Source organism: Setaria italica, chromosome II (genome assembly GCF_000263155.2).
Source record: "Setaria italica strain Yugu1 chromosome II, Setaria_italica_v2.0, whole genome shotgun sequence".
Taxonomy (NCBI): domain Eukaryota; kingdom Viridiplantae; phylum Streptophyta; class Magnoliopsida; order Poales; family Poaceae; genus Setaria; species Setaria italica.
Window position 1 is genome coordinate 37,290,472 of NC_028451.1, and position 27,584 is coordinate 37,318,055.

At 45.8% G+C, this 27,584-nt stretch overlaps 1 protein-coding gene and 1 pseudogene across 1 annotated transcript; both read right to left on the reverse strand.

Annotated features, from left to right (window-relative positions):
• Nucleotides 1–1,791: 1,791 nt before the first annotated feature.
• Nucleotides 1,792–7,457, reverse strand: LOC101760780 (annotated as a pseudogene).
• Nucleotides 7,458–9,101: 1,644 nt separating this feature from the next.
• LOC101761185 (something about silencing protein 10-like) lies at nucleotides 9,102–26,054 on the reverse strand. The gene is made up of 14 exons (XM_022824334.1): nucleotides 25,953–26,054; nucleotides 15,104–15,224; nucleotides 14,945–14,986; nucleotides 14,742–14,836; nucleotides 13,137–13,213; nucleotides 12,718–12,839; nucleotides 11,985–12,051; nucleotides 11,695–11,710; nucleotides 11,467–11,606; nucleotides 11,278–11,383; nucleotides 9,675–9,889; nucleotides 9,526–9,592; nucleotides 9,370–9,438; nucleotides 9,102–9,270 (listed from the first exon to the last, which is right to left on the reverse strand). The coding sequence occupies exons 1-14, from the start codon at nucleotides 26,052–26,054 to the stop codon at nucleotides 9,139–9,141; spliced, it is 1,371 nt and encodes a 456-aa protein (XP_022680069.1). The 3' UTR covers nucleotides 9,102–9,138.
• Nucleotides 26,055–27,584: the final 1,530 nt, after the last annotated feature.

Genomic DNA, 27,584 nt, shown 5'->3' on the forward strand with positions numbered 1-27,584 from the left:
GATGGTCCTTGTAAGAGAGAATATAAGAATATAACCTGTATAGATATGCAACATTTCAAAAAAGTAGGTGCAACATTGATAACTAATTAATGAAACATTTGAGAATTAAAAAGGTGAACTCAATGTTATACTCTAAACTTTTGCAACATTTCAAAAAAGCAGGTGCAATATTGATAACTCATTAATGAAACACATCAGAATTAAAAAGGTGAACTGAATGTTATACTCTAAACATCCTCTAAACTATTGCAACATCAAAGAAAAGCAGGTGCAAGATTGATAAATAATTAATGAAACAACTGAGAATTAAAAAGGTGAACTGAATGTTATCCTCTAAACATCATCCAAACTATTGCAACATATCAAAAAAGCTATAGCAACATTGATAAGTAATTGATGAAACATCTCAAAATAAAATGGTAACATGAATGTTATCATCTAAAACTTTTGCAACATCTCAACTGATCAATAGTGTTGACATGTAACCCTAACACAGGATATGCTAGTTCAAAAATCCTAAAACACTAAACGGATGAACCCTAAACACTAAACGAAATGAAATCCTAACCAAAATCCACACAAAAAATACCGGAACTGAATTAAAACACTCACTCGCGCGGTTGTTCTCGTTGTCCTGAACAGCATTGGGGAACGATTTGCTTCACGCAGATCCGGCGGAGCAGCAGCGGGGTCCAAACCAAGGGAAGACAAGAGGGGCTGGTGTGACCGCGTGCGGGAGGAAACGCCAACATCGATGCTTGGCTCGCCGCAATTTACCTCCGGGGACGAACTTCGAACTGGGCGCGGCGACCGCATTGCTGGCGCGGAGGACCTAGACAGACTTCGAACAGGGCGCGGCGACCGCATTGCTGGCGAGACGGATGAGGACCTGGGGATCCTTCCCACCGGAGGCGAAGAAGGAATCGCCAGCGAGACGGAAGAGGACCTGGGTGTCCCTCCCACCGGACGTGGTGACCGCATCGCCGGAGCAATAACGGTTAAGTAAATGGGTAGCAGGGAAGGCAGAAATGCAGCAGTTACCGGTTGGAGAAGGAAAACGGGAAATAAATAATAAAAGAAAGGGGAAAGGGTAAGAAGGGAGCGGAGCTGTCAGATGTAGTGAATGGTAGATGACGCGTCCGAAAAGGTGGATGGCGCGTTCGGACGCCCTGATGATAGCATTGCCGTTGTTTTAAATGGAAGATGAATGCATCTACACTGTTTAATATGAGTTAAGATATAATTCCCACCTCTAAAGCCTCACACCAAACAAGGGATATCTAGTCTCACTTAAACTCCCACTCTTATGGGGTGTTTAGCAGCACTCCACTCCAGAAAAAAATAGCTCCACTTCACCCACTCTACAAAATTGTCTACTAAAAACGTCCAGCTCCACAAACTCTAGCTCCAGAAAAAACGTGGAGCTAGGGGGTTGGATCCACGTTTTTCCTGGAGTACCTTAGAGGGTGCTCCAAAAACATCAGTTTCAGACTTCCTCGTGAAGTTGGGGGTTATTTACCCATCTTTGCCACTCGTTACACAAGTACCGGTTCAATCTATTTTTTCATTCCTCCTGTTCGCCCCTATCCTCCCAACCCCTTCTCCTCGACTCACAGGTGTGCTGCCGCTACACGCTGCCCAGCCAGGCCGCAGCTTGCCGCCTACCCAGGCCTCTGCCTAAGCCGCGCCACCTCTTCCCCACACTCAGTTGCTCGATGGTCGCCGGCCCAGATTCGGCTGGTGCAGCACCGTCCCTCCCACATGGGTAGCTGCTTGGCATTTGGGTTTTGATTACTTCCATTCCGGGTCCGGAGCCGAACTATCCTCCACCCGACACAGCACGCACACTAGCTCCACCGCGTCGGCCAAGGACAGCGTGTCGAGCCGCTCCCCCATCTCCTGCACCCGCGCGGTGATGTCCGGCTCCGCAGCCACGTGGTCCTCCTCGGCGAGCCTCACAGCCTCCAAGACGAGCGCGTTGGGCTGTGGTCCGGACGACGGGGGCGGCGGGGCGGGGCGTGGCGGACAGCGTCAGTGACGGCCACGAAGGCGGCAAGCTCGGTGACGAGGTGCGGGTTGGGGAGCGCGATGAGGTACTCGGCGTCAGCGGAGGCGTCGGGGAGGAGGAGGATGAACTCGAGGAGGCGCGCAGAGAAGCGGACCCATGATGCGGTGGTGAATGAGGAGCGGCCGAGCGGGAACACCGCAAGCGCGAGCGGGTTGCGCCCGGACACTGGGTGCCGAGCCAGGGCCGTGAGGAGTTGGTCGCAGAGGATGAACGCGCCTTGTGCAAGGAGGACCCGCAGCACGACGAGGCACTTGAGCGCCACAACGGCATCGCCCTGCCCCGATGCCACGGCGCGGAGGCGGTCAACGAAGGCTGCCGCGAGTGCCGCAACCGAGAGGCGTGAGCCCCGGCCGAAGGCGAGCCGCGAGCAGAGGAGGTTCTGATTACTTCGATTTGGATTCTGATTACTTTAAGCGAGCAGAGGAAGAGAAGGGGAGGAAAGAGAAGAGGCAAACATGTGAGCTCATTCACAAAGGGTAAAATAGACTATCCACAACAAGTGCTTATGTTTTTGAAGTTAGAGCCAATTCAGGGATGCGACCCACACGCGCACCCAGCGCAGCCATCGAAAGTTCAGACCATTCAATTCCAGCTAAGCAGCCACGTTGTTTAGATCGGAACTGGGAGACCGATGCGTGTTGGTCATATTGTCATGCCGGCGTGAGCCGCGAGAGGTCGCGGACGCCATCCAAAATGTGTGGTTGCTCACTGAACACATGAGCAGCCTGATGCAGTGTGCTGGTGGCTGGTGCTGACAATGCATGCAGCAAAGCGGCCTGCTGAAGATTACTATCGTACTGCGATCAACATGTTAAAAAATAAAAAATCACTGTGTTTTTATTATGTCTCTCCAATCCATGGTCTCTTCTTGTCATCAACTGTTACATCAATATTCATTTATATGATAAAATATAATTAGAAATAAACATTTTTTTAATTGGATTGTATTAACATCAATTCTGTGTCGAAAGATGTTTATAAATGGAGCAATTATTTGTTAAGGCTTTTATCAAAGAAACAAAATGGGTCTTATAATTTCAAACACATATACATGGTCTTATTACAGGGAAAAGTTAATGACCGGGATTTCGATTGAGATTGTAATAACTTCACTTGTCTGGTAGCAATATATTTCAGTAATCCAGTTCATCATATATACATGGTCTCTTAATTTCACACTTCAACGCTAAACTCCAATGGTATACATTATCTGTTCTATTAATACTCTTCCTTCTTCGTTGGACACTAGACAGAGAACACGAGCGGAACCATGGGGAGTCTGATTCACAACAGAACCAAAAACATTTCAGTTTCTGTTCTTTGGAATGGGAGGCGTTTGAGGAACTCATATGTGTCAATTTAGTGCTGACAGATGTAATCCTCGTCCACTTGTTTCCACTGCAACCTGTCCTATAGAGATCTAACACCAATTCATCGCAGGTCGAGTTCGGAGGCAGGAACTGCAAGAATCAGGATTGATGCAGAGATCGAGCCACCGATCGATCCTATGCAAAATCTCGTTTGCTTGCTGAACACCAACATGTTACTCACCTTGTGTTTTATGTTTCTCCATGGTATCTTGTCTATGAAGTGATTGATGGTTGTTTCTATTCTCTCAGTTTTTTTACAAGCGGTATTTCGTTTGGTTAGGACTTAGGAGAAGGGTTTGATCAACAATCATTTCATCATATTTTTATTTACGTGACAACAAACATAAACATAAATAATTATTTTTAATCAATTTGGTGTCATAGTTTTTAATAAGTGATAAAGTAATTGTTGAACAAATAAAGGCTTGTCCTAACGAAGCAAAATGAGCCTTCTAATTTCAAATGGAAGGATTAAATAAAAACAAATAAATACAAAAAGTGTAGCTTTGACAAGAAGAAACCAATGCATATGGATCATTTGAAGGAACTTCCTCTTATTGGAAACATAAGACATCAGTCCATTAGGATATCAGCACGGTCTCCAGTATGATATTTTGACTAGCAATATCTAAAAATATATATTATCTTAAATCTAAAGGGTTACAGTATATATCATGACAGTATTTTTCATAATAAATGCACTAACTTTTGGGATGAAGTGAGTACATAATCATGGCCATTAAAATCGGAGGACATATTCAAGAGTGGAACCTACTCCACAAGTTATTATAGAAAAAAAAATTATATATGACCCGGGATTTGAATCCAGTGTAATAATAACTCGTCTGGTAGCAACCATATTCCATCTATAGCTCACCTACTACTTAGGGCCTGTTTGTTTCCACCCTCCTAAAGTTTTAGCTCCTAAAAAGTTTTTAGGCATATCCTAAAAGTATGTTTGGTTCCACCTCCTAAAAGTGACTAAAGGCAATTAATGAAGTGGTAAAATACCCAAGATGCCCTTCCCCAATTCACCTGCATGCCCCTACTGTTGGCGCCAATCTTCGGTGTACTCCGGCGCCGCACCGCCCCTCCGCCGGCGCTTGGCCCGCCCGCCGCCGGCCCTGCACCACCCCTCTATCGGCGCTTGGCTCGTCCGTTGCTGGCCCCGCACCGCCCCTCCGCCGGCACTTGGCTTGCCCGTCGCCGGCGCCGCACCGCCCCTCCGCCGGCGCTTGGTCCACCCGCCGGCGCCGCCCCATCCTCTCCTCCCGCTGGCACCGCCCCCTCCCCTTGAATCCCGGTCCTCCCTCGCCCGGATCCGGTGGCGGCGGGGATCCACCGGGGGAGCGCCCGACCGGCCCGTGTGGCGACGCAAGGGAGCGGGGGCGGCGGGGCTGGGGGTGCCGTGGCGGCAGCGGGTGGCGGGAAGGACACCGCCGGTGGGGGCCGGGCAGGGAGGACGCCGGCGGCGGGCGGAATGGCGGGGGCCTAGGCGGGAGGGAGGGTGAGAGAGAGAGCGGGGGGTAATAAATGAGGGCAGTGGGGGTCCAGGATGGGCTTTAGGAGGTTTTAGGAGGGGGTGGAGCTCCAAAAGAAATTGAAGCCTACTAAAAGTTTTTAGTCACTTTTAGTCATAGTGTTTGGCTCTTTAGTCACTTTTTAGGAGCTAAAATTTTAGGAGGGTGGAAACAAAAAGGGCCTTGCTCTCGCCTTGCTGAACATCCAGAGCACTGACTCTATATATTAGTATGGGTATGGCATGACACATATGTAAAGAGGTCTGTAGAGATGAAACAATTCCAGTTGATAGTCTCAATAGACAATTACAGATTTTTCAAGAACGTCGCGAAGAGTTTTTTTCCCCTAGAAATGGAAGGCACGCGGAAAATTTCATGAGAAGGGTGATTACACTTAACCATAGGCTCAAAATTTTCGCTATTTTGCTCATGACTACAAGTTACTATGTTGTCAGTATGAAGCGTCCCTATATAAGTAGAGACTAAATGTGATACAAATATCAGTCCTAGAAGGCTGATAACACATTTATTCAACAGATAGTTCAAAAAACATACAACTCTCGAAGGAGCGGGCGAGCAAGCCACACCCAAAGTAGAACTAAACGAACAACGATACAGATCCAAGTTGCAGTCCAGTCAGACCCCGGGCTGCAATCGGAACTAAGCGACAGCGGAAGCATTCTGCAAAGGCCAACACCATAGGCAGCGTTGGGTGCGGAAGCGACCTCCTACTTGAAATCCTCGGCGACGAAGTCCGAGTCTTCCTCTGAAGCAACAAAACAAGGGTGAGTACAAAAGTACTCAACAAGTCCAACCCCAACCACGGAGGGGCATACAAACAAGAATATACACGGGATATAACAAGGATAAGGCTAAGGTTTATTTGCATAAAAGTTAGATTTTAACGCATGCAAGTGTTCATTTTCAAAAGAGTTTTCACAAGTATTTCTTTTTGTATCCGAATGATTAAGTGGGGTTGATTCTACATAAAGGATCCAAGTTTTAATGGTACCGGACTCCCCATCCGCAGTAGCTCATGGCACAACTGTCGGACACTTGCGAAATTTAACACACACCATGAAAATCATCCATCTTCAAGCCCTAGTTATGTGACCAAGCCGTAACTCGTCCAATGCCGTGGACACGGCTACCCGGTTAGGTTTTAACTCTGCAGAGGTTGTACACTTTTCCCACAAGTAGGGTACTGCAGCACGATCATCTTAGTGTCGGTACGGATCCTATCAAAGCCATTACCCACCTTAGCTAAGACTGACTAGTCAACACGGAAGCAACTAAGGGATTAATGACCTACCAATGAGGTCTTCACTAGGATCTAAGTTCACACAATTCTTATTCCATCTCCATGGTCTCCCGTTGCTCACAAGCTCTCCTGATGACTAACAGACTAGCTAGTGGGATTTACGCTAAGCCGTTGCCGTATACAACGGTCAAGTGGTTGCACGATGGTTGGTTTAGGCAAGATGACACATCAACTCGGTCCTTAACCAGGACAAGATGGATATCTCCCAACCTTGCTCAAACACCAAGGTACGAGCCCAACTCACTGGCATTTCACACAAGAAACACCCATCCATCTCATCTAAGCATTTCTTTCTTTTATTTCCGAAAACTCCTTTTCCCCTTTTAAAAACACCCACACATTTATTCTTTGACAAAACATATTGTAGTCATGATTGAATTGAGTAACAAGGTCCTAAGCATTCTAGCAGTAATTATTATCCAAACAGAGCAAGTCATATTTAAAGATAATTATAGGTCAATCAAGGAATAATCATAACAATCAAGGGGTGGCTATCGAACCATGTTTTAGCGGTAAAACAACATGCAATTTATAAAAATAGGACAATAGGTTGTGTTTGAAGAATTAGGATAAATATGCATCAAAGGGAGAGATTGGACTTGCCATCCTCAAAGCCTTCCGGGAGTTCCTGCTCGCAGTGTTGGTCTTCGGGCTCGGGCTCGCGGTCAAACTCCTCCTCGTGCTCCTCCTCGGGTACTCCGCGATCTACGGCACACACAATCGAGCACACAATAAATAAAACAAAATTAAAGCTTTACCCATTGAGCTTCGAACAGAGAATGCGAATGGAAAATAGAAGGTATGAGTATTTTCATGAAATTTGGATATGCCTCGGCGGAGGTATATTGGAGGATGATGTGGTCGAATTTGGGATTAATTGAAGGAAGTTTGGCGCATGAAATGATGATTTAACGGAGTGTTAGGGGCTTAAAACAAGGTTTAGGACTAAACTATGAGAACCAGGGACCTATTTGTGAATATTTCTGGAAGGTGGAAGGGCTTATCTGCGAGAGGACTTTGAGAGAGGTGGGAGGGCTGGTTTGTGAATATGGAAAAGGAGGAGGTTAGATCGAAATTGGAAGGGATTTTTCCGCTTCTTCCTGGCGCATGAGCACAGTGAGGTGGGGGCAAATCCGGTGGCGGGCCGGCCGGCCAAGCTTGCCGGCGGCGAGGGCCATGGCGGGGGAAGGTAGAGGGGGTCATGGGGGACCCATTTTGACCCTCACCTTGGGCGGGTGGCGACGGGAGGGAGCGCCGGCGATAGGCAGGGAGGTGACACCCGGCGGCCTAGTGGCGCGCAGGTGGGAGGGGCGGCAGCGGTTGGAGGCGGCGCACAGTGGAGCAGGGAGAGGGCGGCGAGCTCTTGGTGGAGGAGGAGGCCGGGCCTTGGCCCCTTTTATAGGTGGTGGGAGGGGGCGGCGACGACAAGCGGCGCACAGGCGAGGTTGTTAATGGTGGCCGAGGTTCTCGGCCTGTGCCGTGGTGGAGTGGAGCTCCACGTAGGGGGCGTGGCGGGGCCGAGCGCGAAGCATAGGGGCGCACAGCGACGGTGGCCGGTGTTGGGAGGCGCGCCGGGGAGGGACGGCGAGCGGCGGCCAGGCTTGGTCGGGTGCCGGCAGGTGCAGGGCGAGCGGGCGCGCGGGGCAGGGGTGGCGTGCGGCAGGGGCACTGGTGGGCCAACAGGCGCGGGGCGGCTAGGCGCTGGTGCCAGGCTGGGGTGGCGTGGGTGCAGGGGTGCGGGGCCGAGTGCTGGCGCCAGGCGCCAAGAGCTGCGGGAGCATGCGCCGGGAAGGAAGGAAAGAGAGAAGGAGAAAGGAGGAAGAAGGAAGAAGGAAGAAAAAGAAGAAAAGGAAAAGAAAAGAGAGGGAGAGTCAGCGGAAAATGCAGAAATGGTCGGGCACGCGCGACAGATTTTGACGAACACGCGGTGAAATTTGCGGAGGGAGAAAAAGATGACTGTCGGCGTTGGGTACCGGGACGGCGAAGTCGCTGGGAAGGAAAAGATTTTCGGAAGCTCAACGGTCGAAAGATTTTAAAAACAAATTTTTAGTGGATGATTTGAGTTAGTAAATTTTACGGATGTTACACAGTAGGATCACCATTTGGAGTATGTGGGTGTGTCTACATGGAAGTATGACCTGCGGCGAAGCAATGAGTTGGAAGCCAGACTGTGGCCCTCTTGCCACCGCTGGGGCCTGGAGGGGCTTGACTGGGATCTGAAAGTTCAGCAAAGATACGGAGAGCTCGGAGAAGCATTCAGACCAGGAAAAGAATCCTGCTGCTTTGTTGCAGCCGCGCATCTAAGTTGTCAGGTCATTATGGACCTTTTAAATTTCCCAGTGTAAAAAATGATAAGATGATGCAAAAAAAACCCCAGTGTCTAGGTCCTCCGTGTCAAGATCCCGCCGAATAAGACTGCAACTGATTTACCATCCATCCCACTTATATTTTTGCGGACAATTACCATCAGGAAGATCATGGCAAGGGAGTCCAGATGATGATACAGCCGCAGCATCAAGTTCAAGATGCCGAGCTGAAGGCAGCGCTGCCATTGCAAATTAAATCTAAAGCCACCGAGCAGCAGACATACCCCTAATCCAAGGGAAAACACGCCTGACTTAAGTCCAATACAATATGCGAACCGGGCGTGAGCACGGGCACGCCATTGGCGTCGTTGCCAACCGCAGTACCACAAGAGAATATCATGGCATTGTTTCGCCAGTAAAGGTCACAGGCGACAATTATACTTAGCAGGTCAATATTCTGCTCATCTAATATCAGAAGACAAATCATGTGGATCACGGCCGTTTGACTAAACTTTTCATGTCCAACATTATTAAACTGAACATACAAATGAAATTAACTCTTGAACCGAACGCTGCGGCTAACGTTAGGGTTGATGCCGGACATTTCACCTCCATAGGGACGGGATGGCTTCCTGATGTCACGCACTTGGCCTTTCCGCTTGACAAGCTTTTTCCAAGGCTTATCCTGAATGTATGTGGACACACAAAAAAAAAGTTCACTCAAGATCATCCACGCCACTTGACTGACTAACATATAATACACATAATATACAAAGTTACTTACCCTGTAGTTCTTTCGCGGATTCTTTTTCTTTTTATTTCTGGAACGTGTCAAGCCCCTGTTCTTCTCGATCTGCAAGAGTTTGGATTTACTTAGAAACACGTTACAGGAAATCAAAATTTACAATAGGTTGTATGATACACCAGAGTGAATATTAACCTGATATGAAATCTTCCTCTTGCCATCTCCTTCAGTTTCTTCCTCCACGGGTTGAATGCTACGAGCTCTGTCATACAGGGGAAAAAAATAAGCACCGGTATAGCATTTACCACAAGCACCTTGCTACCTCTTAAATCAGTGGAACTTACGGTAAGTACTTCTCATTCTTCAATGACAGTTTTTCAGTCCTCTGTCTTTTCACATCCCGATAGAACTCGTCTTCAGAACCGTCACCATCTTCTGGCAACTCATGATCATATTCAACTGAGTTAGCTCCTACTCTTGATAGGACACGAAGCTCGTGTTTCCTCCGCCTTTCACCAACATTATCTCGCTTTGGAAGATCATCATCACCAGAAACAAACTTGAAGATATAAAACAAGCGGTTAGGCATAGATACAACCATAAAGTTGTAGATACGAATAAAATTCAAAGTCACATCATAGCTTATGAGCATATATGCAATTTTTCTGCCCTAACCTCATCCAAATCCCTTTTTTCTCTGCAAAATATGCAAATCACACTAAGGGTCCCTTTGGTTCAGCTTTCAACCTGCTGTGGCTTTCAAAAAATGCCAAAAGCCAACCAAAGGGGTTGGCTTCCACCCAAAGCCACAGCAAAAAGTAGCTTTTGGTCTGTACAAATCTCACAGCACCCTTGCTCCTGCTTTTACCTGCAGTGGCTTTCAACTTTTCACAAAAACTTACCCAGCCATTGGTTATGTTGTACCGATTCGTTTTTATCTTTCTTTCTTCCCCGTTCGGTCTTCCCTAACGCCTCCTCCTTTCCCGTCCCCAGCGCAGCGCCCGGACCCCTCCTCCTCCTTCCCGGGCAGTGGTGCCTCTCCTCCTCCTCTCCCGGCCAGCGGCGACGGCGCCCTTCCTCCTCCTCTCCTGGCCAGCCGCCCTCCTCTCCCGGCCGGCAGCGGTGGCCCTCCTCCTCTCCCGGCCAGCAGCGGCAGCCCCCCTCTTCTCCCGGCCAGCCGCCCTCCTCTCCCGGCCGACAGCGGTGGCCCTCCTCCTCTCCCGGCCGACAGCGGCAGCCCCCCTCCTCTCCCGGCCGGTGGCGGCAGCCCTCCTCCTCCTCTCCCGGCTGGCGGTGGCAGCCCTCCTCCTCCTCTCCTGGCTAGAGACGGCGGCGCCCCTCTCCGCGCCCACCACCGCGACACCATGGAGAGGGAGGAGGAGGAGCAGGGGAGGTGGGGTGGAGCAGTGGAGAGATAGGAGGAAAAAGAAGGGGTTGACGAGCGGTCCGCTCATCAGTGAGAGGGAGAGGGGGACTATGAATGACATGTGGGGTCCACTCACTACTTTTTCCAAAAGCCACAGCTGTTCCACCCAACAGCTTTTTGACAGCCCACAGCTCATAGCTACTTTTCCACCAAACGCACCCTAAGCACCCTTTCCCGGGCAGCATGGGGCAAAACCTAGATGTATCCCAGAAGTATACCATATTGTGCAATCAGAATATTGTACAATATTGTGATCAGAATGTAAAATTCACAATCGATTTCAAATTCAATAAACAAATTCCCTTGGAGCTATATTCTGGATATTAATTACAGTGATTAAGATATTACTACATGAAATTATTCCCAACCTAAGATGACCAAGATCAGTAGCAGTTGATTCATGGCATGGTATGATGATTTACATATTGTCCCATTTCAAACCCTTAAGGACCACAAGAAACAATTGGAGATCAACCAGCACAACAAAAACTGAAAACTTGTAACAGAACAGTGTACCATACCTTGTTTTTATTAGATTTAGCAGCAGCTGCCACAAGCTTGCTAGGTTTCATCATTTGATTATTCCTCTGCACTTCATCATCAAAGTCATCCAATGTCTGCAAGTCTCTTCTGTATATTAAATATAAAATTAGTAAACCACAAGAAATGGAAACATCATTATGTAACAGAGGAAATGTCTAATAACTCACTGATTACTAGTTGTCCTGGTTTTTGACAACTTCTCTGGCTTCGATCTTGTCAAATTATAGAGCCCCTTTTTCTTTAATCTTTCCTCAAGGTTGGCTCTTACTTTCAACATTTCCAGGCTTTGCAAGCCCATGTGCTCATCCTGTTATTTTTAGATTTCAGATTTCAAATAACAAACACTACAAGCTCATAGCAGACTAAACCTTGTTCAAAACATTTAGTATCAAAACCACTCTTCCATGGATCCTGTTAATGAAGTATCCAACTTCAGGCAGTTGCCAAGCAGGTGGCTTTGATGCTTTGTTGGCAGGACAGGACATTGGTGTCACCGCCAAATGCCACGCTTGCGCAAGTTCAGGTCCATGATTTGAAGTGCACATCGTGGCATCGGAAAAATGCTGAATAGCAGGCAAAGTTATTGGAATTACTTGGTTAAGTGAAGGATCCCACTTCAGAACAAGTGCAGATGTTTATGAATAGTATGGCAGACACCTTTCACATAAATGTGGGGCTGCAGAACCCTAAAGATCTGCAGATGGCGATGAGAGCCATGGAAGGCATGAGCCAGCGGCAGTTTGGATTGAAACCTAAGATTGCCATCATTAAACTTAGACCACAGTTTCAGAAGTCAATGTTTGGTTGGTTCCACAACTACAGCTTGCCTAAATCAACTAAATGGCCACACTTGACATAAAGTTTTTGCCAAACTTCACCAGAAAGTGACCAACTTTATTGCCATGTAAATGTATGTGGTGAAGCACAAAAGGCCATCCAAGTTCAGCTAATGTAGTGTAGCATAAACCACAATAGGAGGCAAAACTGCATGACTCACTTGCATGAATCAGGAATAAATGGTAATCACCAACATGCCAGATTACAGCAAATTCAAGCCTATGGGTGGGCAGTCGGTCGCTACGCCAGAAAGCATCATAGTGGGTATGGAGAATAGTGCCAAAACAGGGTAGTAGATTAAAAAAAAAGAAATAGGAAGTATGTGCATCCTTTCAGGATATTCACCACTCCTCTTTGAGCTTTATTGTAGGAAAGATATGGTCCTCAGTCCTCACTGAACCACCATACAAACTTCTGTTGAATAGTGCGTTACATCTAAGCATCACGAATAGTATGCAACAAAGGGTTAAATATTACTGGTACGCCAAGAAAAATTGATGTTTCAAGTTTCAGAGTTCTCCCTCACGTTAATTTTTCAAGTTATGCAATTATTCAGTGAATACTATTAAAAAATAAGAAACAAGAAAATGGATCCAGTAGTGAGTAGCAATAATTTACCTGATTGTTGAGCTGTCCTATAGCCCTAAATTCTTCATGGGCCTCCTTCAACTCAGACAACAAGCTAACGAGTTCAGGAGCAGAACTGCATAAAATTAATATATGATGTGATCATGGATTGCACTTAAACACATAACAATAATGTCACTTCTACTAGTCCATAATTTAGATGCTACAAGCACTACAAATCTGAAAATTTTGGTATTGGGCATATTTATGCAAGGCTGATTTGAGTGGAACTACCAGTCAACATGATTATTCTGAAAGGCAAAAAGGTTGGTTCATGCACTGGTGATTTTTTCACTGAACCATAACATCATGACGACAGGCTTTGTGAGGAACTCGAAATAATTTTAATATTGTACAGAGTAAAGTAACAGACCTGTATAGCACACCCATTTTGTCATTGCTTGATAGGACAGCAAGGTTTTCTTTCATTTTGGTTTCATGGTTGGATGCCTGCTAGTAAACGGGTAAACAATTGTAGAAAGGTATTATGTCAGCTTCATCCCAATATATGCATCAAGGAGCATATACTCAAACAAAGTACTAGCATAACGAAATAATTTCCTTCTGCAGGCAACACATTGTCTTTAATTAGCATTTAGCAATGAGCATGTATAAAATAAAGGAAATCAGAAGTCTTATAGTTGAACAAAGAAAAGATAGTGACTTTAAAATGAAGGAATAACCCATTTTACAACCCTCAACTATGTTCTGAGCCACATGGTATTCAACCCTCAATTTCCAAATCACTCATCTTTCGACCCACAACTACGGTAACTATCCAATTTCAACCCTCAACCTAAACAGAGTGAGTTTAGGTGATGTGGCACTGCCACAACGACATGGAGCAAGGCTGAAATGGTTTTTAAAATTTAAAAAGTTTTAAGATTTGCAAAACCTCTAAGAGATCCCCACTTGTGCTACCAGTGTTCATAAGGCAAGCCTAGGCACTCTTAAGCCCTAGGCGCAGGGGCAGCACCTCACCTAGGAAAATAGGCAGAGGTTAGGCGACCGATTTGTCAAGTACTCCCTCCGTCCCATGAAAAGTGCAATCCTAGCGTTTGGAAAAAAAATTCCATAAGAGAGTGCAATCCTAGGAATCGGATGTAACTACCTGCCTAATTAAGTGGTCAGATTCAATTTGCATGCCAAAGCTAACTGCATGTGACCCAAAAACGAGGGTATAAGAGTCTTTTCACGCCACCACTAATTAAGTGGTCTGAAAAAAAAACTAGGATTGCACCCTTCATGGGACGGAGGGAGTACATGATGCCAGATAATGGCCAGCAGCAAGGGATTTCAAGTGACGGCAGGCTCTGCTGCGTAGAAGGAAAAAGAAGCAAGGGGGAAAAGGAGAGCGGTGGCGGCGGCTAGGTGAGTACGCCCTACGCACGCTGAGGAGGGCTAGGTCAAGTGGCTTAATTGGGCTGTTCAGACTTGAGCTTGGGCTGCTTTGGCAGGCCTTTCTATCCAACACTAACACTAGGACCACTGATCTCTTGTTTTTCCTATTCTATTAGAGTATATGTATGTGTATAGCAACGCCTAGGAAACGTTGAAAGCACATAGGCGTGCCTAAGCTCTAGGCGGAGGGTGAGAGCACCTAGCGCCTTTTGTAACCTTGGTTATAACCTAATTATTTGCATGCTGATTTAAGTTTAATTCAATTCACATGAAATTGGTTTAGATTATAAACATTCCCAGCTGCACCTCTGAGTATTTAGAACCTTCATTGATTTTCTTAGTATTATTACACAATACATCCTATTGACATTTAGCAATACAATGATTAGAAATTGTGGAAATATCGTGTTCGATAGAAGCCATAACGATCAAAGCACTAGTTTAGGCTGAATGAACAAAACAAATCATTGAGTTATTAAAGTTGTGCTCTCTCCGACCACATTACTTGTTGCATTTAATCAATCAGACTCATCGAACCCTTGAAAGTTACATAAATAATTTGTAGCTTCCTCCATACATTGCGAATTCCTGAAGAACAAGATCGATAAGGGGCACAAATTACCTTCAGGTCGAACACGGGCTGCTCCATATCGTCATCCTCCGACTCCCTCGCTGAAACCCAGCCCCCTAAAAAAAATGGAAACATCTTAGGAAATTGCAGGAAGATAGATGGATGAAGTAAATCGCCGTTCTCCATGGCATGAAAACTAGAGCGCTCACCATCGTCGTCGTCAAGGGGGATCATGTCCTGCTGCTTGTGGACTGCAAAACCGATATCAGAGACAAACAACAACAAAGCTCACATCAGCCAACAGGGACAACCGCACGCATGCTCTTCAGAAACGAAAAGGAGGGAGCCTTTCATCCCCTTCATCTTACATGCTTCAATCTCGTCGTCGTCGGAGTCGGACATCGCCGCCAGCTCGTCGATCCGCTTGGACTTTCGCTTGCGGCGTGTGGCCAGGGGAAGGGTTTTGTGGGGTTTTCCTCGGAAAAATTCCTATTCACCCCACCCATTCCCCATGTGACTATGGGCCGATCCCCACGTGACTATGGGCCGAGTCTGCATTTTCATCCTGGACTCAAAAACCATCGATTCTGACCTCGCGAAATTGCAAAACCGGTCCACGTGCTATACGGTCGTATATGGGCCCAAACAATCACAAAAGAACTTGAATTTTTCTAGAACAAAAGGCACCAACAAAATTCGCTAGGTTATCAGATCCAGTTAAATGTCAGATTCCTGTGGGCCGTGCATTTAAAGAACGAGCGACGAAACTGGGCCGAGCTGCTTCATCCGCGATTCCGCGGAGTAGGGAGTGAGGAGCTTGTTAGAGAACGAAGAACTCCCATAGGGAGTGGTTGGATGAAATGATTCTCTCCTGTTTCATTATTGAGGATTACTGTTTAATATATACAGGACCCCTTCCGAATGGGTGTGGCCCTTTCTTGAAGGGGTGTGGCCCCTTCAGGTTAATTACATAATTATCCCCTAATTACACCCTTAAGTAATTGATCACTTGATTAATGGTTCGCAACACTCCCCCTGATCAATTGCTTCATGTAATCTTGTAAATATTGTTTGAATATGTCGTTCAAAAATCCTATGGGAAAAATGTAAGGAGTGTGCATTTACATGTGATAGGAAAAACTCCCTTTAAACCCCTTAGGGAAAAATATAGGAGAAAATGTTATATGACATATTTGACTGCTTTGTAATGCATATTGCCTCATTAAAAATCTTTCATGAGAAAACCTTTATAGGAAAAACTCATTTAGGAAAAGAGTACAATATTCATAATCTGAAGATTATGTACAGGTTATATCAAGGGATGACTCCTCCTGATGCTTGCAAATCTTTAAGTCGTCTCATACCAATTCCAAATACATATTTTTAGAATAATGATGTTGGTAAGGACTTTGTGAATAAATCTGCAAGATATCACATGACTTAGTTTGCAAGATTTCTATCCCTCCTTTTTCTTGCAATTCATGAGGATAGAATAACTTAGGAGCAATGTGCTTTGTGATATTCCTCTTTATATAACCTGTATTCATTTGTGCAATACAAGCAGCATTATCTTCATAGATAATTGTAGGGTTCATGATTGAACCTATACCACATGACTGTTGTATGTGGTTAATCATTCTGCGAAGCCATACACATTCGCGTGAAGCCTCAAATAATGCAATTATTTCAGAATGATTTGTGGATGTGGCTACTAGAGTCTGTTTTGAAGACTTCTATGATATAGTTGTTCCACCATGTAAAAATACAAAGCCTGTTCGTGATCTGCCATTATGAGGATCGGATAGATATCCATCATCTGTATCTCCGATCATGGCTTTGTCTTGGTTAAATTTGTAAAATAATCCAAGATCAATTGTGCTAATAAGATATCTGAAGATATTCTTAATTCCCGCCCAATGGCATTTTGTTGGTGCAGCGCTATGCCTAGCTAGTAAGTTTACCGCAAATGCAATATCAGGCCTTGTGCAATTTGCGATATACATTAGCGCACCAATGGCACTAAGATATGGAATTTCTGGTCCCAATATCTCTTCATCTTCACCCCTTGGTCTGAATTGATCTTTATCAATATCAAGTGATCGAACGACCATAGGTGTTTTGGATGGATACGATTTATCCATATTAAATTTCTGCAATATTTTCTGGATATATGCAGATTGATGAATGAATATCCCTGTTGGGAGATGCTCAAGTTGTAAACCCAAGCAAAATTTGGTTTGACCCAAATCTTTCATTTCAAACTCCGTATTGCGTGCTTCATTTATATCTTGTGTATTCCCAATAATGTTGAGATCATCAACATACACAGATATAATACAAAATCCAGTTAAGGATTTCTTAATGAATACACACGGGCAATCATCATTATTGAAAAAACCCTTCTGCAGAAGGAATTCCTTCAATCGGTTGTACCACATTCTTCCCGATTGTTTTATGCCATATAGTGACTTTTTAAGTTTTACGCAATACATATTGCGTGATTTATTCTTGTTCGGAATATCAAGCCCTTCAGGGACTTTCATATAGATATCCGAATCTAGTGACCCATAAAGATATGCTGTCACTACATCCATGAGATGCATGGATAGACCTTTTTGTGCTGCCAATGATATGAGATATCAGAATGTTATTCCACTCATAACTGGAGAATATGTTTCATCGAAATCGATGCCGAGTCTCTGCGTGAACCCTTGTGCTACAAGCCTCGCTTTGTATCTCACCACATTGTTGCTTTCATTCCTTTTACGGACGAAAACCCATTTTGATCCCACTGGGAAAATATGACGAGGAGTAGGCATCACTGCGGTGAATACCTCTCGTTTTTTCAGCGAGCGCAATTCTGCCTCAATTGCTTCCTTCCATTTGATCCAATCTGAGCGCTTGATGCACTCTGCCATGGACTTAGATTCTGGATCATGTTGAAGGTCATATGCAATCTTGTTGGCAAAATAAATGTCAACATTTGTAGTATTTCTATTGAATGATTCTCCATAATCAATATAATTGATGTAAATTTCATTTACCCCTTGTGACTCATCATGATTTCCCGTAATGATAGAGTATGGGTCTTTCGATGTCCCAGCACTTTTATTATAGTGCGCACTTATGCTGGGTATGTGATGTATTTGTTGTACATCCATCTCATTTGACATATCCAATTGGTATTTATCAACTTGATGTTGATTTGCATTTACCATTTTGGAAGTAATCTTCCTTGATTTCCGCGGAGGCTTTTGCATAGCCTTATCCTTTGTAATAGTACCTCTCCCCCTCTTATTTTGATTTGGGAGATTTTGAGTAGGAATTGCTACTCTTTGTGGTACATTTATAGCAGGATTATGTGATTTTGTGACACCTTTATAGTCAGTAAATGCATCTGGCAGATTATTTGCAATGTTTTGCAAATGAATGATCTTCTGAACTTCACGTTCAGATTCTGTAGTACTTGAATCATAGGACTGAATACCGCTGGTATTCCAATTTATTTCCTGGCATTCTTTTTGGTACTTATCTCTCCCTAATGCCGGGAAATTGTCCTCATGAAAGATGCAATCAGCATACCGGGTTGTAAATAAATCCCCTGTAAGAGGCTCGAGGTACTTTATTATAGACGGAGATTTGTACCCCACATATATCCCCAATTTTCTATGGGGGCCCATTGATGTACGCTGCGGTGGTGAAATTGGTACGTATACAGCGCAACCGAATTTTCGCAGATGGGAAATACTTGGTTGATTTCCACGTACCAACTGCAACTGGGACACCGTATTGTATGCAGTAGGTCTTATTTGAATCAAATCAGCGGCGTGCAACACCGCGTGACCCCAACATGATGTTAGTAAATTGCAATTCTGCAATAATGGTCTTGCAATTAACTTCACTCTCTTGATAAGAGATTCGGCTAATCCATTTTGTGTATGTACATATGGAACAGAATGTTCCACATTAATGCCCAAAGCCATACAATAGTCATTGAAGGCTTATGAGGAAAACTCAGCGGCATTGTCCATCCTGATGGATTTTATAAGATATTTAGGATAATGTGCTCTCAATTTGATAATTTGAGCAATGAACCTTGCGAAAGCATGGTTTCTTGTGGACAATAGACATACATGTGACCATCTTGTTGATGCATCAATAAGTACCATAAAGTACCTAAATGGTCCAGTTTGTGGATAAATAGGTCCACAAATATCTCCTTGAATGCGTTCAAGGAATTGTAATGGTTCAGCCTTAATCTTAAGATATGATGGTCTTAAAATTAATTTTCCCATGGCACATGCGGTGCACACAAAGTCTGATGACTTGGGAAATTTTGAAGTATTCAACTGGTGAACAATTGAATTTTCGATAATTTTTCTCATCATCCCAATGCCGGGATGATCAAGGCGGTCATGCCAAATCTTGAATACATCAAGATTTTGAAAAATTATCTTGTATGCAAAATGTTGTACGGGTTTGATGTATGTGTAATACAATCCCGTTGATAAGGAAGGTATTTTCTCAATCAGATGCTTGTTATATCTGTCATTTTTAGTGATGAATAGGTATTCATCCTTATTGTCGCTATATATTTCCACATGGAAACCATTGCGACGGATATCTTTATAACTCAATAGGGTACGAGTTGAATCAGGATACAACAGTGCATCCTCAACTACTATTTGAGTACTCATAGGGAGAATTATTGTGGCTCGTCCTGAACTAATAATCACAGCATCGCGGCCCGCGATGGTTGTGACATTTCCTTTACTCTTTTTGAGAGTTTGGAAATATTTAATTTCCCTGAGTATGGTGTTGGTAGTGCAAGTATCCACCAAAAAAATTTCTTCCTCCATTTGAATTGTCCTCGTAGTATAATCTATAATGAGTAAATCAAATTTAAGATTTTACTCATAGATTATATATATAAACATACTTTATTGCATAAGTATCATTGTCATACAATACTTGTGACAACAATTATTTACAACACAATACACATATGGCTTCATAGAACGATGTTCTATATGGGGAACATGGAGACTTAATTCATGTCTCCAAATATGTTGTTGGATTGAAAATCCACAATCATATCATCAGTGTCCATCTGCATGTCGCCAGTGCCGAATGAGTCGTCCAACTGTGGTTGAATCTTCTCATTATTATGTTCCGCTGGAACACCCTTGGAGCAACCAGCATCAGTAGTATTGAAGTGTGCTTCAATCTTGTCCCCATGAACTTGCTTTGCAGCATACTTTTGGTATAAGTCAACCAAATGCTTAGGGGTGTTGCACTTTCTAGCAATGTGATTGTGACAACCACATCTATGACAAACTTGAGAGTTGTCATAATGAGTATGTTTCTTGAAAGTGCCTTTCCCTTTGTTAGAACCTTTGCCTTTCTTATAATTCTACTTCTTCCATTTCCCCTTGAAATTCTTTTTGAATTTCTTGCCGCTTAACTTTTTATTATTATTCTGAACATTGAAATGAACTTCAGGCAGAGGTGCTGCACCCACAGGGCGTAACTGATGATTCTTTGTTAAGAGCTCATCATGTTTTTCTGCTTGAAGTAAATCATATATTAAGTCAGAATATTTGGTGTAGTTGTGGTAGAGATATTGCTGTTGCAATATCCTATTTGTAGGGAGAAATGTAGACAAAGTCTTTTCAATCTATTCTGCATCATCCAATGGTTGATTGCAGAATTGAAGCTTGGTACAAATCTTATGTAATGCAGAATTGTATTCTGTAATGGATTTGAAATCCATTAGACGGAGTAGAGACCACTCCCATCTTGCTTCAGGCAGAATTACACTTTGCTGTTGATTATAGCATTCTTTGAGAGAATCCCAAAGTTTCTTCGGATCATCTTCCATGAGATACTCATTTTTGAGATCGGGATGAAGATGATGCCTTAGAAAGTGCAAAGTTCTAAACTTTTCCGTTTCCAGAATTCGGTCTTGTGGATCAGGTTCATTAAGTATTCTAATGAACCCATTTGTTGTAAGCAAAATTTTGACATCCATAGCCCAAGTCAGATAGTTGCTACCATCTGCTGCAAGTTCATTAAAATCTTTGTTGAGTATAGGAGCCATTTCCCGACATGAAAGAACCATGTATGGGATTAATTTATTGCCGTAAATTTGTGTGTTGTAAATAAGCAAAATATTAAATGTAAGATGATTCTTACAAAAATTAAGGTATAGGACATTTAATTCCTGAGGGAATAATTTTGACTTGATAGTCATAAAATTTGTCCATAAATATGTATAAACCTTAGTTTTAATTTTGCTTTTATCTTCTACTTGATGTAGAATATTGATTATTCAAATAAAGTGTATATGTAAAATTGTTCTAAGCACCCATGAAAAATCTGCGGAGCATAATGATGCTTTATTACTGCGGTAATTTTGCATCCATAATACATAGGTGCTAATACCTGATGGTACTTCTAATATACATGACAACACATATATACAAGGACAACTTTAACTAAAACATATATAAAAGATAAGCCTGAGGGTTATCTAATGTCTTGGAGGAGTCCAAATATCAGCCTATGGGCTTGATTTGCGCAAAATCCGGCCTGTTGGCCCAATTCGCACCGGACTTCGGTCCGACTCACGCCGCGCCTTCGGCCCACCTTTAGCTCGGCACGCTACGGCCTGATGGCCTGCTTGCGCCGCTCGCTCACGGCCTACGCCACGTCGGCCTGTGGGCCCGTTGTGCCTCGGCCTGCTAGCCCGACCCGTCGTGGCCTGATGGCCCAGCATAAAGGAGCGGAGGGGGCGGCTAGGGTTCCGCACACCCACTCCCTCGAGCCGCCACCGGGTCTTGCTGCTCCTTCGCTTCATTGGGTTTCGCCTGCGGGCCATACCCCCTTCGCCGGCCTGATGGCCAGCTGCTTCCACGGAGCCGCAACGCCGGCTAATGCCGGCTTGGTGCTGCCTGCGGGCAGCCGCCGCTTGGGAGTCGGTGGACTTGGCACTTGCCTAAGGGCAAGCACCTCCAGCCATGGCCACCTGATGGCGTCCTTCACGAGCCTGAGTCACCTGCGGGTGGCCCTTTATCGGCCTAAGCCACCTGCGGGTGGTCGCCACTGCCGCTGTCTCGAATCATGCCACCTACAGGCGGGCACCGCCGGTAGAGCCACCTGCGGGCGGGGACCGCTGACTCGCAGATCCGCCTGCGGGCGGGTCTCGCCGGTTGGGGCCGCCGGCGGGTGGCTGTCGGTTGATGCTGTCAGCCTAATTCCGGTGAGTGTTTCGCCCGATCTGTTTATCCTCCTCCTCCTCCATCTTGATGCCCCCTAGGTTTTGCCAGCTCATGCCGGCCGCCGGCCGTTGGCCGGCCTGTCAGTTGGAGGAGAGACCCAGCGTGGCTGGGTCCAAGTGTCACGCCGTATCCCTGGGTGGCGGGGCTGCCTTGCGGCCATAGATCTCTAGTGCATCGGGTTTCTTTGCATCTTTGGTTGCGGATGATGCAGAGACTGGGGTACCATCCTCCTTGAAGAATGGTGGCGCCCCCGGTCGAACTGCCGTTGTCCCAATCACGAAGCTTGGGTGCGTCGCCTAGTGACCGCCGATGGCAGTTGGACCGGCCTGAGAGCCAAAACCGGCGTTGCCGGTCCCTGCTTTTGGTGTGTTAGCGTCGGTGAGAACCCCAACGCCTTCCATTCCGATGCCAGGACGACGAATGCGGAGGATTATCGGACGGTGAGTTTGTTCCTGCTGTGGTGTTGGTGTTGGCAGCCTAGTCACCGGCGTTGTCGTGCGTGTGCGCTTTGATGATGCACTCGTTGTGTTGTTGGATTGTGCAGGAACGGGAGGTTCAGGATGATGGACTCAACGGCATGGATGACCACGACGAGCATGGCGACCATGACGTCCACGGCGCCCTGCGGGACGGCGTGCGGAGGAGTCTTGCCGGTGGCCGTGAAGAGGAAGAACAAGGAAACCATCCTCAAGTGCACAGAAGTGAAGAACTTCGTCCATGGTGTTTACCTCTGTGATGTCGAGGCCTTCGTGCCTCTGTTCTTTACTGTCTTCGTGCGTGAGGTTTTGCCCAGTAGAGGCTAGCGTGACTGATAACGTGTTAAGAACTCGCATAGGGAGTGGAAGGATGAAATGATTCTCTTCTATTTCATTATTGAGGATTACTTTTCAATATATACAGGTTGTTCCGCACCCCTTCCGAATGGGTGTGGACGAAAGGGGTCTGGCCCCTTCAGGTTATTTACATAATTATCCCCTAATTACACTCTTAAGTAATTGATCACTTGATTAATGGTTCGCAACAGAGCTGTTGGTCTTGCTTGATGCAAATAGTCTACTCTTGTTCAAGGCTTTGGGATCAAAATACCACATTTTATTCCTTTATACTAAAACAACTGTCCAGGATAAATTATATCCATTCAATTAACAACGAGAGAAAAACATAGAGGGCTCTGTGTGATAATAATAACGATGGTGGGTAAAACCAAAAGTACCCCGACAATCTATTATGTATGTTTGACCTTTGAAAAAAATTATGATTAATTTACTCCCTTAAACTATTTTAATTGATCCAATTCACCCCTAAATAAACGAGATTAGTGATTTTTTTCTCCACTAGCAAAATATACCCGTCTGTGGTAAGGGGAGAAAAAAATCCTCACATTCCCCTCACCAAGAAACATGAAAAAAAACTTAATTTATGACCCACGCAATTATTTCTAAAATAGACTTTAGATTCGTGTGTTGCAACGGGAGAAAAAATCATTAGGACACCTTAGTTTAGTAAATATAACACAAACTCAATTTGGTAACTTGATTTTTTATCCCATCAATTATTTCTAAAAAAGATTTCAAACTTGTGTACAGACCAAGCTTATTACCGTGACGGTGTCGCAAGGTGGGTGGAGCTACAAGGACATAGGACGACCATAACAACTAAGGTCTTGTTTAGTTCCCAATTTGGGAGTGGCAAAATTGGCATTTTGCCATAAATGCGCAACTGTAGCGTTTCGTTTGTATTTGTGAATTATTATCCAAATATTAACTAATTAGGCTTAAAAGATTCGTCTCGCAAAGTACAACAAAACTGTGCAATTAGTTTTTAATTTCGTCTACATTTAATACTCCATACATGTACCGCAAGTTTGATATAATGAGGAATGTTCTTTTTTGTATAGTGTCAAAGTTGGAAGTTTGAAGGGAACTAAACATGGCCTAAAATGCCGAAGCGCGTAGCTTTGCCAAAGGTCCGCAGACACGTGAGAATGGTCACATCAAAGATGAAACAAGTAACTCTACGGTTGCAGGTAATTGGTAGGCGGGAAAGGAAGTTTAGAAGGAAACGATTAAAATTCTATTATTTGTTTGGTGGGTACAAGAGTTTTAATAGCACGAGGAATGGGAGTTTAGAGGGGTAACTCCTACCGATCACTTCCCAGGGGAGGAAGGGGTGGAAATTGGGTGGGAATTTATTTTAAATGAAAAATGAATGCATCTACACCTTTTATCATGACTTAAGATATAACTCGTAGAAATGCCCGTGCGTTGATATGGATTCTTACTTGCTATCGTGTTATTATTTGCTTGTTCCTAATATGTTAGCTTCGTTTCACAATATGTTGGTGTGTTGTCCTTAGTAGTCCTCTTACACATAGTAGTAGAAGATATTTATGGATGGTTTAATGCCATATGTTTATTACGTGGGATCCACACATGGAAATAAAGAAAATCACCGCTTAACCTCCGCTCTATCCATTCATTAGATTTCCCCCGTACTCATCGTCATCCGGCCAGTCGCTGCCTCTTTGTCCATCAGCGCCACCCACATTTTGCCCCATCTTCGCCGTCGCCCAGGCGCTGCGCATCTTGCCATCCTCGCCGTCGCCCAGGGCAAGCGCTCGTCCTTCCCGTACCTAGCCTCATTCCCGCTTCGAGCGCTAGGCCACAGCGCCTCTAGACGCCATGAGCAGGAGTGCGCCCTCCTCCTCTTCTTCTCGTTTCCATCTACCTTGCTTCTATAATCCATTCCAAATCATTCCAATCAAGTGCAAAATTGAGCCCCCAATTGTTGGATGTGGAGGCCTTAGTTCCGGATCTAAAGAGGGGTGTGAGGTCCCAGCCTCCACCCCTATTTGCGTTGCCTGCCGATTGCCGCTACGCCCCCTCTTCCCTAGCGCCTTGCCCTCGCAGGCACATGGCTCTACTTGATTGACTGAGGCACTCGACTCCTTGTTTCCTTTCCCCTTCCTCCTCTCTCCTTCACCCCTTAGGTCAAGGTGGCGGGTAGGGCGTGCAGCCCGAGGGAGCAGCTGCCCGCCAGGGAGGGCGGCAGTAGCGTGTGGTGAGCGCGGAGAGGGTTGGTCACGTGAGCGACGGAACGGTGGCGTGCGTCCCGTGCCGCCGCCGGCAAGCGTGTTGTGTGAGCGGGACAAAAGAACAGGAGGAAAGGCTGGACAGTAAAGTTTGGGGACCTTTTTGCAAAATCATCAAGAACTATTTCAAGGACTGCGGGTTGATTAAAAAAATTGAGAGACTTTTTTTGCAAAACAACCACAACGGTTGGCCACACTTTAGTATTAGGCAGAGATTTCCCACCTCTAACCTCTCACACCAAATAAGGATATTTAGTCTCACTTAAACTCCCACTCTTAATTCCCTCCAAAAGATAAACAAGGAAATGGAGCTAAAAATTATATTCCTAAGTGAATTCTGTCCTCCAACTTCCACCGCTAATTTCCATACCTCTTTCCATTAGTTGCCAAACGCACCTAAAGGTTCGGACTTTAGAATTCGTTTGGGAGAAAACAGGACTCTAAGTGGCGTGTTCATTTGGGTTCCTTCCTACGTGTTGTTGAATTCTAGATTTTTATAATAACTAGCAGAAATACTCGTGCGTTGCTACGGGTCATTACTTGCTCACGTGTTAGTGTTGATGGAGGTGATCTCTGCGCGTGTTGCTGAGCAGTTTCTCGATGGCGAGGAGATCCTGGGCTCCTGGCCACAACCCCGCAGCTATTTATACAGGCAAGAACGCAACCTCGATTTCTATCCGAGTCGGCCTCGATTCCGATCCGGTTCGGCAGCGAACTCTCTTGGCAGTCTGGCCCCGAGTCAGCTTCGATTCCGATCCAATTTGGAAGCGAGCTCTCCTAGCAGTCTGGCCTCCACTCCAATCGCTGCCCGCTTCGCTGCCGCCTCGAGGATGCAGTGGCCATTACCTGGCCGACACGGCTGACGTCGCGCGGGTCCCTGAAGTGGCGTAAGAATCGGAGGATGATGGCGTCGACGTCGGAGGACGACGGGATGTCGTCGGTGGACATGAGGACCTCCGGGAGGTGACGGCTGCGCCGTCGTGGCTGTGGCCATTCTCGACGGGCGGGAGCCTCCTCCTGGAAGTGGAGGACGAGGAGACGTTCAAAGTCAACCAGTTCGAGTTCGACTACGCGTCGGATTCGACTTCACCTCGGACTACTCTAACGTTCCGCTCAGGGGTCGGACACTCCCGACCCCAGGACTCAGGGTCGGGCGAGGCAGAGCTTCACTCGGGGTCGGGCGAGGCGGAGTTCCACCCTCAAGGGGTCGGGCGCATCCGACCCTGGGACCAAGGGGTTGGGCGCATCCGACCCCGGGAAAAAGGGTCGAGCGAGGCGGAGTTCCACCCTCAAGGGGTCGGGCGCATCCGACCCCGGGACTGCGGGTTGATATCACGAAATGTCAGGGTTTTTTTTGAAAAATAGCCCGACGGACGAAAAATCCAGGCAGAAATGTTACTTGCTTTAATAATATATAATAATAACAAATGTAATTTCGATATAGAGAAACACAAAAGAGGAGCCAAATAAGGTATTATTAGAGATAATATTGTAATGTGTCAAAAACTCAAGGTGATTAAAGATCTTTCTTGAATTATTATTACACGTATGTCAGAGTCCCGCGAAAGATAAAAAGCAAAACAACCTAGTATGCGAGAGTATCATGTACGTATACGCATGGCCATGGCCCCGTGGGCTCGTGTCAACTGTCGAGCAGGCCTTTGTGGCCTTTTGGGCGTCCTCCATCTCTTCTGTCTGCAGGCATACCAGGAGTTGCGACACGCACCAGTTCAACGGTGCTAGGTGGCCCACCTGCAGCGACGCGTGGAGGATGCTTACCGTGCCTTATAAACCCTTGATCGACGACGGCGGATCGATTACGAGCAAGTTGAGTGATTTTTCTGCGTGACGGTCGGAAGAAACTATCACACTTTAATATTAACTAGCAGAAATATCCGTGCGTTGCTACGGGTCATTACTTGCTGTCACGTTATTATACGTTTGTTCGTACCATTTTTGAACTTTGAACAAGAATTTTCATTTGCAAGACCTGCGCTGCCGTGGCCATTCTCGACGGGCGGGAGCCTCCTCCTGGATGTGGAGGAGGAGGAGACGTTCAAAGTCAACCAGTTCGAGTTCGACTACGCATCGCATTCGACTTCGCCTCGGACTACTCCAACGTTCCGCTCAGGGGTCGGACACTCCCGACCCAGAACTTAGGGTCGGGCGAGGCGGAGCTTCACTCGGGGTCGGGCGAGGCGGAGTTCCACCCTCAAGGGGTCGGGCGCATCCGACCCCGGGACCAAGGGTGGAGGGCGAAGGTGGGAAACAGCCACAGACCCCGGATCTGGACGGAACGGCGGCGGGATGTCGACGGAGGATGATGGCGTTGATGTCGGAGGACGGGGGGAGGTCGTCGATGGACATGGGGAGGAGGGCGAAGGTGGGAACCGACCGCAGGCCCCGGATCCGGACGGAGCGGCGGCGGGAAGTCGACGGAGGATGATGATGTCGATGTCGGAGGATGGCGGGAGGTCG

What these genes read in the sequence shown, in the direction of transcription:
- LOC101761185 (XM_022824334.1), bottom strand. Translation starts at nt 26,054, where the DNA reads ATGTCCACCGACGACATCCCGTCGTCCTCCGACGTCGACGCCATCATC. An exon ending in CCCCCTTGACGACGACGATG is followed by an intron (nt 14,837 to 14,944) that starts GTGAGCGCTCTA and finishes GCTGGGTTTCAG; the next exon opens with CGAGGGAGTCGGAGGATGAC. An exon ending in AAAATGGGTGTGCTATACAG is followed by an intron (nt 12,840 to 13,136) that starts GTCTGTTACTTT and finishes AATTTTATGCAG; the next exon opens with TTCTGCTCCTGAACTCGTTA.